Source organism: Condylura cristata, unplaced genomic scaffold (genome assembly GCF_000260355.1).
Source record: "Condylura cristata isolate star-nosed mole 26May11 unplaced genomic scaffold, ConCri1.0 scaffold00005, whole genome shotgun sequence".
NCBI lineage: Eukaryota > Metazoa > Chordata > Mammalia > Eulipotyphla > Talpidae > Condylura > Condylura cristata.
The window spans coordinates 49,791,562-49,803,745 of NW_004567106.1; the positions used below are offsets into that span (position 1 = coordinate 49,791,562).

Below are 12,184 nucleotides of genomic sequence, written 5' to 3' on the forward strand. Positions count from 1 at the left end.
ATTCTGGACATTTATTATAAATTAATCATGGAATACATGATCTTTGTCACTGACTTCTGCCACTAATATATTCAAGATTTATCCATCTTGTAGAATGTGTCACTATCTTACTATCTCATTACATTTTATGGCTAAATAGCATTCCACTGTATGGATATACCACATTTTATTTTTTATGTAAGAATACTATGTCTCTAGTCGGAGTATAATAGACCAGGCAAGAAAATAATAATAATAATGAACAGCTATATACTAGAGACATTTTATGAGGGTGGAGTGGGGAATGGGATCAAAAACAGTGGGGGAAGGGAAATGCACTGGACAATGGTGATGACACATGGTGATTTGGTGATAGGAAGCCCACGGGAAGTACAACTCTGACGAAAGAATGCACAAAATGATGTAAAAATAAAAATATTATTAAAAAAAAAGAATACTATGTCTCTATAAAACTTTACTTGTGTTAGGCCCTCCCTGGTGGCGCAGCGAGTTAAAGTGCAGCACTGAGAAGCTAAAACCACTTCCGCATGAGTTCGATTTCCGCCTGCCCCGGAGGTGATCACATGGTGTGGCAGACCTCTCCTGACCCGCCCGCTGCTCCCCTCAGCAGTGTACTTCGTAGATATGCCTGTTCAGCTCCCCACTCTGTCTCTGGTGAAGCCTCTCGCCCTCGGCATCTCTGGCCTGTATCCCAGTTCTGTATGCACAAATAAATAAATCTTTAAAAAAAAAATTTTCTTGTGTTATCTAACTAAAATAATGTTTGATTCTTATGAACACTTGAATTGTTTATCTTAAGACATTTGATCAATTGCTTATTACTATACAACAAGCTGGTTTTGAGGGTTGAAGCAATGTCATAGCACCTCTACCTCTGCAAGTGTTCAGTATCTACTTCTGTGCTTGATGAATGGGAAAGAATGGGAAAAATTCAATGCAAATGAGTTTTCATATATGTTCTTCAATATATTTTCCAAATGCTTTATATTTTTCAATCTTATTTTAAATCACAGAGGAAACCCAGAATATAGGAATTAAATAATAGTTTAATTTTATATATTATACTATGATTTAATTAATTATATTTTCAGTTAATATCTAATGCATGATTAAAATTACTGTAATATAACAGTAATGAGTCTTCAATCCATTTCCCACCCAAAAATGTTGTACGTCATACAACATAATTACATATGAAATAAAAACACCCAAGGTATGTTTGAGGAAATAATTGTTGTGAAACTATTAATTTGAACAAAATTAGTTCTAGTTAATTTTTATCACTTTTACTTGGAAATTTTAAAGCTGACAGAATTTCTTAATGTGTTACTAAGGTTTATATTTATTATTACCACACAAAATATTAATTGTATATGTCCCATAGGCAGATTGACAGGTGTCATGGGACTCCAAAACCTGCACGCACTGAGGAAGTTCTGCCACCCACCACATAGAGACAAAGCATACTGTTAATATGGAAGAACTTTAATAGGATAGAATGGTGTGTTTAGAAAAGGGAGAGGAAGAAGGGATATATTTTCCCAATGAAACACAAAGTTACCCATTTCCTTGTAGGTAAATGCCCAGTCAGACAGGTTTGGAACAAAACAGGACTACTGAGGCTTGAAAACTTGCCATATGTTTAAGACTCCTTCTGGCAGGGAACTGAAATAGCAAAGGGCCAGGCAAGTATGGAATGAAAGAAGTCAACATACAGTTCATAGTAATGACAGTAATAGTAATGGTTGCCATTGTCAGCCTCCCCATGGATCTCTCATCCATGTCTCCTCCAAGTATGTCTGCATGTCTCAGTTTCACATTTGTCCCCCAATTCCTGGTCCAAATCCAAAGCCGAAAAACCAGTGCACCCTCCTTCATATGCCTCTCTGCTCCACATGTTTCCTCCCTTTCTCTAAGTCTCCTATCCGTTCACTCCATATTTCATTAAGTGCAGCAGGGAACATAGAACCTCCCCTTTTTATGGAGATTACACTGTTAAGCAATCAGCAATTCATTATCAGTAGCAGCAGAATATTGAAGGTAAGTGATCTGAATATCAGGCTACTTGGTATTATTTATTGCATCCTGTAGAATGCCAGCTGGGAGAAAGAAAATGTGTGCAGTGCATTAAACTGAGTGTTTCTGATCTGGAAAAAAAAAAAAAAAAAAAAAGCCTGTCTTACCCACTAGTTAATGTTAACTCACAGGCTTATTTGGTGGAAGTTTCTGAGCTCACCTAGGAGTTGTTGTCATTTTTTAATATACTGAGTAATGAGTTTGATCTTGAGTTTTGGACTTTGTTAGGACTTTTGAAGATTACTTGAGGATATATTCTTTCACTTTTTCAATACCTTTATTGTCTCTCCATTTTATCTACATCATGAATGCTAAACCAAAATAGCCTGACATATGACTGATAAATAAGTTGCCTTATAAATAATTATCTTTTCTAAGTATTATAAAATAAATGATCTTAGTTTTTCAATTTGGCCTCCATAGAGGTAAACAATATAAGAACAGTGTAACTACACATCTATTCTTTAACTTTATGTAAATATATCATTAAACAAAAAATAACAATTATTTTTAAAAAGTATCTTCTAGTAATTAGCTTTTTTTCTTCACAAACTTCGTCTAATTATGTATCAAATATGATAAAAGGAAAGGTCAGTAGCTACAGATGCATAATTTCACTCTGATAGATTGCTGTTTGAAAATAGGTTATGACAATTAGATGATTAATTTTCTTCTATTAAATAGCATTACGAGATTTCAGATTACATTTATCAGTATATTCTCTTTTGTTGGAACATAATGCAAGGAAAGGAAAACAGAACAGGAATTCCTATTCTTTGTGGAAGGATCTGAATATCCTTTTTATCAACCATACTTGTGAAAATAATTAGAAATGAAATTCTGTTTAAAAACGTATTTTATGTTCGTTATTCGAAGTATCATATTAAAGTTGTATGTTAAAGGTTAAAATATATAAGTAGAAGAAGCAAAATTCTAGAAGTCCTGCAAGCAGCTTTTTTTTTTTTTTTTTTTTTTTTTGGTTTTGGTTTTGGTTATCTGCACAGTCTACACCCCTTGTCAGTATAACTAGGGAGTGCCTGTGTAAACATTCTTGTTTCGCCTGTTCCAGATAATCGTTTCTTGTATCATATTTCTTCTGACCTCGCTATCTGAAACCAATTACAGGAGATCCATTTGGGCTGCATCTATTTTCATAAGAAGCCTAGACAGCAGTGTTTTTCTCAGAGATGAATATCAACATCAAATATGCTTCTGAGTGCTTTGTTATTTATGTTTCAGAGAGATTTTGTAGCCTTCAGCTCTCAAGAATGTGTCATGCTGTGCTGTTTATACATTGAAGATATTAATGGGCGTAGATGTCATTTTTCATTTTAATGTCTCAAATGCAACAGGCTGATAGGTTAAACATTCCTATTTTTATGGGGAGAGGTATGAATGATGTCTGTTTTTTTTTTCCCAAAATATACATTTATTAACTTTGAAAAAATAAGTTATTTATAAACCTTATCATGCTCTACATCATGTTTAGTTTCATTGAAGATTTCTAAGCTATTTTCAAATAACTTTACTTCTGGGTCAAGTTTTGAGTGTCTTGTGCGGGGGGAGGAGTATTAACTGATCTTGTGGGACTGCAAATCTATTCACTGTTAATTCTTATCACAACTTTCTCATAAGAATTAATCTTTGCTTATTAGGTTCAAAACTAGCATAGTTATTACTATTGTTGGAGCGCGATGTGCTTGAACTTTGCTTTTATAAAAGTTTAGTTTATTGTTTATTTATTTGAAATTGTATTGTAACAATAAAGACTGGTATTTTCAATATTGTTGAGCATAATGCAATAAGATTTGGAAAACATGCATTAGAATACCTCCAGAGGCTAATAAAAGTTTGCCTTTAACCTATTATAAAGAGCTTTATCCATCTTCTAAAAAATATTTTAATTTAATCTGATTCCAATTTTTAAAATATCCTTTCTTAATTTTTTATAGCTTTGCTAAAATTAGATAACTTCATTACCTAAAGTGCACCCTTAATTCAAAGCAAATGTGTTTTTGGAAACTAGATATGGTTTGACTGCTTGAGATTTTTATCTTGTACATTTGACTCAATCTCAGGCATTATTAAATGAAATTTTGTAAGTATCTTTTGCCTTTTGTTTTATTTACTTATTTATTTACTTATTTATTTATTTGCAGGAGGTGATTTTATAAATATCTAACTGGTTTAAGAATCTTATGAATGGACCTAGGATTTGTCTTCCCTACTTAAAGATTGAAGTGTGCAAGTGATTTTCAAACTAATGGTATATATAATTTGACACCTACCACCTAATATTATTGGAAGTATTTTAGCTCATAATCTTTCGTGTTTTGAATAGCTACAATAGTAAATTGCAAAGATGACCAAAATGTCTCTGAGCAATTTGTTTATTAAAATCCATTCCAGGATATTGCATATAAAAATATCATATGGTGCCTGCAGTTAAAATGTAAACTGCCAACGATTTCTGGTTACGAGTTTAAAATCATTCCCCCTATCTTGCAGTTGTTTCTGTCTCTTACGCCATTTATTTACCATACCAATCTCTGTTGCTACCAGCTGTGTTAAAACAGATGAATAACTTGTTTTTCATCATACATTGCAGTAAAAGTTGATCCTTGACTTTTTAAAAGATAACTGTACATGAAAACCAAAGTACTTCTTTTTAAAAAGTAGCAAGTTTTAGCTAGATGTCTTGAGGTTGTCTGTTGTTATTGCGCCTTTAATAAAAAAGTACATATATACTTGAGTTTTATTTTGGTGAGCTACAGTTGTAATATATCTAATTTCTTAAGGTATTTTTCTAGCTATTGAGTTATACATATGCTTTTGGATTATTTGTTTAGATGAAGTTGGTAAAATGTTTAGGTTTCTAAATTTCAGAAACAAGAGTGAGTTTGTGACTGTGCAGTTTTCATAAGATTAGTTCTTTAGTGATTTGTTACAAACTGTCAAAGCTAAGCTAAAAACTAGGTTTAGTCCTGTTCTCTATTAATTCTCTAATTGATCTAATGAGAATTTTTTTAAGAGTTTTAGAGCTCCATCCAGTTTTGATGGAATATGTTATAAAATATGTTGTTTATCTTTTAAGCTCTGATAAACAGATATGGTCTCTTTACAGGTAAAAAAAAAAATTATGGTGCTGTATGTTCTCTTTTACTTGAGTTTTATTCATTGCCAACTAATGGTTCCTTGAATAACAGAGACAATATGGCACACTGCAGTGCACTCTACCCTGCAAGTCAGGAGACCATGAACAAAGCAGTCCACTACTCTAGTTCTAGTTTTTACCATATAAGAAAATGAGAAGTCAGATTGGATGATTTTTAAGATTGTTTCTGTTGCTAGTTATCCATGATTCTAAGGTTTTATATTGAATTCATTAAAATTCTTTAAAAATAAACTGTGACTAAAGAATTCAATATAAACTAAATAGGACTAGTTATATACAAAGTAAAGTAATGAATTCAAAGAGAAAAAGGAATTATATCAAAAACATTAGACGTACATTGAGTGAATTTTGGCATCAAAAGGAAAATAGTTGATTAATTTTATTATTTGAAGCCTCACAAAGACACCATGCAAGAGGCTATTATAATTTACATATAAAATATTGTTGATATTTTATAGTGTGGTTAAAAAAAGAAAGTTACCTTTTTTTTAGAATTCTGAGTGAAATTTTAAACATGACATTTTTGTGATGAAGTATTTTGGAATTAATTGTTTTATTTATTTATTTTTTTCAAATTCAACTTTATATAAAATTAGGAGTTCATTGAAATGAGCCATCCTTAGAAACATTTAGGTTAACTTTTAATTACTTGAAAACTTTAAAAAATTAAAAAAATACATTTATGAGTGTATTTCCAAATGTAAAAATGTGCTTACAAATTCTGCCAGATTCTGCTACAGGGAGACAAATCAGTGTTGTTAGGATATAGTGCTAGTGCATTCAGTTTGTTTACTTTGGTTTCTATGTCTGCCTGCCTTCTCAGAAAACTTGCTTGGAGCCAGACTGTAGCAGCCCTCTCTCTGTCTTTTCATAATTGATCAGGGGATGACTGCTTTCCCTGAGGGTTAAGACGTGGCAACTTTTTCTGTTTGCTCAGCATCTCAATGCAGTAGTTCAAACATTGTTCACACCAGCTGGCAGTGTAATGCCATATGCACATCTTGTCAAAGCAACTGTTGTCATGGATACTAGAAACTCTCTTAAAAAAGAAGATCATTGATTCAAATCAAAATTGTACTTTTTATCAGCTTAGAATCTTAATTATTATAGAAGAATATTGATTTAAGATATTTTTCCCATCATGAATAAAATACCTCGTATTGTCAAACAGTGAATAACAGAATAGGACAATGATTTATTTTAATTTTATGTATTGAAAATACTTCATCATTATTGTTCATTGAACTCTGTTGTTGAGAGGGAAAATAAGTATGTGAAATAAAGGCATTCACAAAGTTTTTATATGTCAGTTTATACTGCTACCTTTAAAGTATCTCACTATGTATTTTTATGTTACTACTTTTCATATGATGTTTATATAATAGACTCACCAACCTGTCCCTCCTCTAGTAAATGAAAAGCCTACATTAATTTCTTATTTTAAGTTTAATTTCCTAAGTGGTAAAGAAAACATAAAAATAAATGAAAACATCATCTATTTTGATTGGTATTCTGTCACACATAGAAACAAACCTGATTGGTTGAGTGGTAATTTCTTTGTTCTCTGATTTTGCTAAGAATGCAAATGAAAACCACTCAATTTTATTTGGCATTAAAACTGCACTTTATTTTGTCAAAGGAGAGGTTTCCCCTTGAATTGTAAGTACAAAAAAGTGTTTTTAATCTTTAGTGAAAATCCTTATTAATTCACTTTCAAGATAATCTGATGTTGATTTGTCAAATTTAATTACAGCTTCCGGTAACACTTGAAGTCTACTGCTTTTGCTTCAAAATTGTAATATGAAAATGCAAATTGAATGATAATTTAAAAGGGAGTGGGCATTTTAGTTGAACACTTAAAGACAAGTTCCTTGTGGAAATGAGGTTATTGGTACAGTTTATTATTTTTTTTTCCTCTTTAAGCACTTTAAACAAATTAACTTTATCTCCTCTAGGATTACATATACCTCTGCAATTTTAAGTAAATTAGTATATATGTGTTATGTGAATTTTTAATGAAAAATAATACGTAATGACTCACTCTAGAAAAAGGTTGGGGAAGATTTCTTATATGTTGAAACCTATTACTATTAGCCTATGAGTAACTGATAATCAGTTTACTTTCAATAAAATACTTTAGTATTTATTTCTTTTTACTTGTAGGCTCTCCAAGCCGCAAGACAACTTCTCTTACAGCAGCAAACTAGTGGATTGAAATCTCCAAAGAGCAGTGATAAACAGAGACCACTGCAGGTTAGTAGAGAACCCCTTCCTTGAAGTCCTATTTTAAAAGATAGTCATAAATGATAACAGATGTGGAGTGTGTTTTAGACATAAATGCAGAAAATTAAATTTGCATTATAAGGTAATTTTAATTCATAAAGAGAACTCATTTTGCCTTCTTAAGAGAAAACAATTATTTCCTGTTAGCATAGCTTATAGACATTTACAAAGTCACTACAAAAAATATGTAGGGACCACATTTGGTATACATAGGCAGAAAAAGTTTTGTATAAAACTCCCTTGTAGAATTTTAGTGGGACTTTATTCACAAAAATTTAAAATGTGAGAATTCTTCTTTAAAGGCAAAGTCATAGTAAAATGGTATAGAAAGTAGTCTTAGACAATCCTTCTGCATTTGTATCCAATTGACAAATGCAGAAAACCTCCAAGTTTGCCAGAAAAATTGTATGAGTTTGCCAAGGACTTACTACTATTGCTACAGTTATAAAAACACATTCTGGAGTTTGTTGTCCTCACTCATATGTTTGTCCTGTGAAATTGATAGTATGTATGTCTTTTAAAGTAACTTTTAGATACATAATATAATCGTTGTTTTATAGAGACTTAACTGTAATTTATAGTGACATTGACATTGTGGTGGAGGTGTGCATTTTTAGGGTATATTAAAAAATGTTTGCAAGATAGACTTCTATAGAGTTGAGTAAAACATGTTTCAAAATGCTTATCAGCTCTGTTGAAAGATAATTAATACTTTTCTGAATCATGTGTTATATACATGTCTAATAAAGCAGGATTAGTTTAAAAATGAGGAAGAATCATTTTTGTTACTGTATTTTTAACAACACAATATTGATCATTTATTAATGGCCTAGATGTCTACTTTCATTTCCAGGTATAATCACAATATAAGTGACTAAGCTTTACATGATGACCTTCTGAAGTTTAGTTTGCTTGACAGAAAATTATAGGCTACCAATCTACATGATCCAGAGACTACTTATTATCTAACAACTGGATTAAACTTATTATCTAACAACTGGATTAAATTGATGCCCTAGACAAATCTGAGATGAGACTATATTTTCTTGGGAATAAACCCATTTGTGGAGAGTGGGTGGGAAGAAGGAGGACTTAAGGGTATGGATGTGTTTCAACAAAATCTAAAGTACAGATGTCTGTCATGATACAAATGAAAATTATATTGAATCAGCTGAGTTTAACATTTATTGTAAATGTATTTTTTAAAATACATTTGAAATTCTTTTAACTATCCAATTATTCTGGGGGTACACTCTTTCCTCAACATCCCAATTAATAACAGTGACTGGAGTATTTCCATATAGTTATCTTAGTCTGTGAGTCTTTTATACATTTACATAAGAGGGAAATTTTCATAGAAGTTATAGGAGATAGCAAAAAAAAATGTTTACCCTTATGTTGGCATCTAAGTGAGATTTTTTGCTTACTTGATGGTATAGCAAAAGAAGTTACTAGATATTGATAACATGTAATGGTGGGAAAGCTTATTGTTTCAAATATCTGAAAAATACTACATATTGTCCTAAATCTGTTTTATCAACTGTCTTTGCCAAAATGGACAAAGTAGTTGTTCCCTCCTTTCCAAAGCTTAGTCCAGTAGAAGCTTCTTTATTACTGGTTACCAGGGTATTTCTGGAAAGAATGAGTGGGCTCTAGTTTTTCTTTTTGTTGTTGTTGTTGGTCTATTGGGGGCAAGATTTTGATACTTTATATAGATACAGTTTCTTGGCAAACACACACATATAATATGGAATATTAATGATTCTAAAATAAGAAATTGTTGATCATGTATGAAATGTTGTTTAAATAAATTTGGGTAAAATCCTTATTTTTATTTTATCATAAAAGGGGAATTAAAAGGATTGTAAATGTATTTAAACAATGTCAGTTAAACATTACTAAAAAGCCTTTGTTTCACTTTTATTTAGTGTTTTACTATGCAAATTAATATGAATATATCTTTATGGTATAGATGATAAAACCGTAGCATTTTATTATTGTTTTGTAATTTTGATAAACTCCCAATACCAAAATGTCTTAGAAAAAATGTATTTTCCTTATTATTCCTATGAATAAGAATTTAGTAATAATGAATGCTTATTTGTGCACAAAGTTAATACACTGCAATTAATACAATATGAACCTACATTTTTAGATTCCATAGTACTTGATATGCTTAGCAGCTGGAAACATGCTGTGATTGTATTAAAAATCTAATAAAAAACTAATAGCATTTTATACTAACTTATACATGTTATCAATGCTTACCCTTGCATCTACAAATACTGTTTAATTTTGAGTTGTAATGGTTGCCACTTATGTAAAAGAACAAAAATAACTATTAAAATTTCTAACAATTTAAAATGAAATTAACACTTAAAAACTTTAAGGATTCTCTCACATTTTTGTTCTTTTCAACTTAAGAGTTAAGTCTTTAATAACAGAGTTGTTGTAGATTGTCTTTAATAATTCAAAAGGATAAATGAAAATGTTTGGAAATCTGTACTTGCAAGGCAAGGTATTTGGTGTATAATTGACCATGGTGGTTTGTATTTTATCAGGCATAGCCTATTTTTAGAGGGCCAATGTGATGTGTTTTCATTTTAAAATGTGTTTTTATGGAGAACTATTTTATAAAGTTTGAGAGAAAAAACAGAATTTTTCAAAAATCTGTTTTGATGGCTCAAGTCACAAGAACAATATTCGGTTGCTTGTAACACTCAACTGAATTTCTTTTATGTGTTGAAAAGTGGTAGCCAAATTTGAAGTGTGACATTGTAGAGAGTCTGTTTTCTAGCAGAGTAGAGTTTATCCCCTCTTACTTTTTCATTTACATTTTTTCAGATTTGTGTGCTACAGATGGCATAGATATTAGCATATCTAATGCGAAATGGGAAGGAAAAAAATCACATCTTAGAGCTTGGTGTACCATTGTAGTTAGTAGTGATTTCCATTCATTTATAGATATTACAATATATGTATTTGAAACATGTTTGCATGTTCCGTTCATCACAAGAAAAACCAATTGAATAGTTTAATCAGTGGGCACATTGATTAATGATGACTGATGAATATTATATAAAATTGTGAGGCAAACAGACGCTCATATTAACCTTAGCATTACCAGTTGTTTCTTCTTTATGTTCCTACTGAATATCTCAGAAAAATCCTAAAAAAAAGTAGCTGAAGATGATCTTTCATCTAATTTTAAATTATATTATTTCTACTCCTCGCACTTACAAGATTTGATATACCCTTAATAGTACAGTGAGGAGAGTTAGCTAACAGAATATGTAATGCCTTCAATTCCATGAAACCAATTTTCAGAGTGTAAAGGAAAATTTTAAACATACACATTTTCATATGCACACATACACACCTCTATAATCTATCTTTTTTTTTTTTAATGTGAACTACATTATCAACTTCTAGCCTATGACAAATCTACTTAATTTAGTTTAGGTATGAAAATTGGTCGCATTATTGTTCTTGTTACATTTACAGCCATGAGACAGACTTGTGGTTCTTCAACAGCTGTGCAGAGCAGAGACGTAAATTTAAGGTAAATGCCATTGCTTTGCTATCTTAGATGAATATTAGTATATAGCATTGTAATCACTTCCTTCTTTGTAGGTTAATATCTAGCATAAAGTTCTCTTTTCCAATAGGTAATTAGAATTATTTTTTTATAGTTCTGTTTTAAGTAGTTTAAGGATGGAATACTAAAAAGCAAAAGTTAATTAAACTTAGATGTCTTGTTCTCACTCTGCCACAAACTAGTGATATGAATTGGAGGAAGTAAACAATTTATAAGCAAAAGACATGGGACTAACAGACAAAATTATAATATTTCTGTGGTAAAAGGCTTATTTCATTTTTTATGTAAGATAGGCACTTGCATTTTTCAGAAATAGCTGTATCTTGATAGATACTAGTTTTAGAGCTAAGGATTATGTTTGCTTATTTATTTGTTTTGGTTACAAATCACCTTATTAACATATCATAGCCAAAAATCATGCTTTGAAATCAAAAGTATTAAATCCCACATGCATGGACTCCACTTTGAATTTTTTTTTGTACAATATCTAAGAAAGCTTTGTTTTATCTGATGAATTACAATAATTTTATAAATAGCTTTTAGCAAAGCTCTAAGCAACACAATACATTATTTTACCCATGTATTTACTTTAATAAGCTATATTCAAATATTGTAATATAATACACTTTAATAAATTTATATTTATTATTTAAATTGTTAGTTATTTATATTAAACTCAACCAACAAAATAAGAAATTCTGCATTAAAGTAGTCAGAATTTCTCAAATGTCATATTCAAAAGGAAAAAGTAAAAATGAAGTATAAAATTAAATAAATGTAATTAAAATATTCTGGAGGAAAATACTGATTGTATGAGCTATAGAATTGGACACATAAATATGTATGAGGAAACTTAGAAGTTCATTTATGCAGTGGTAAGTTGTATTATTGACTATTTCCTTTTGAACATTATTTTCTGATTTCTAGTATATAAAATTAGAGAAAAACTAAATTATAGTTCATTCTGGATGCTTAAACATCAAGAAAGTTGAGAAATGAGTTTGAGTAATAAAACTGTGATTCAGGAAAAAACACTCTAAAAAAGTCTTTTC

The 12,184-nt window shown here is 30.6% G+C and overlaps 1 protein-coding gene across 9 annotated transcripts in view; it reads left to right on the plus strand.

Moving 5' to 3' along the window:
- FOXP2 (forkhead box P2) overlaps nt 1-12,184 on the plus strand; it is a 244,664-nt gene that overhangs the window by 97,301 nt on the left and 135,179 nt on the right. For 8 of the 9 annotated variants that reach the window (XM_004676956.1, XM_004676957.2, XM_004676958.2 and 5 more), the window contains one exon: nt 7,415-7,504. In XM_004676956.1, the coding sequence (XP_004677013.1) occupies nt 7,415-7,504 (90 nt within the window). Of the gene's footprint in view, nt 1-7,414; nt 7,505-11,038; nt 11,097-12,184 lie in introns of all 9 variants that reach the window. The other variant, XM_004676959.2, reaches the window with a different exon arrangement.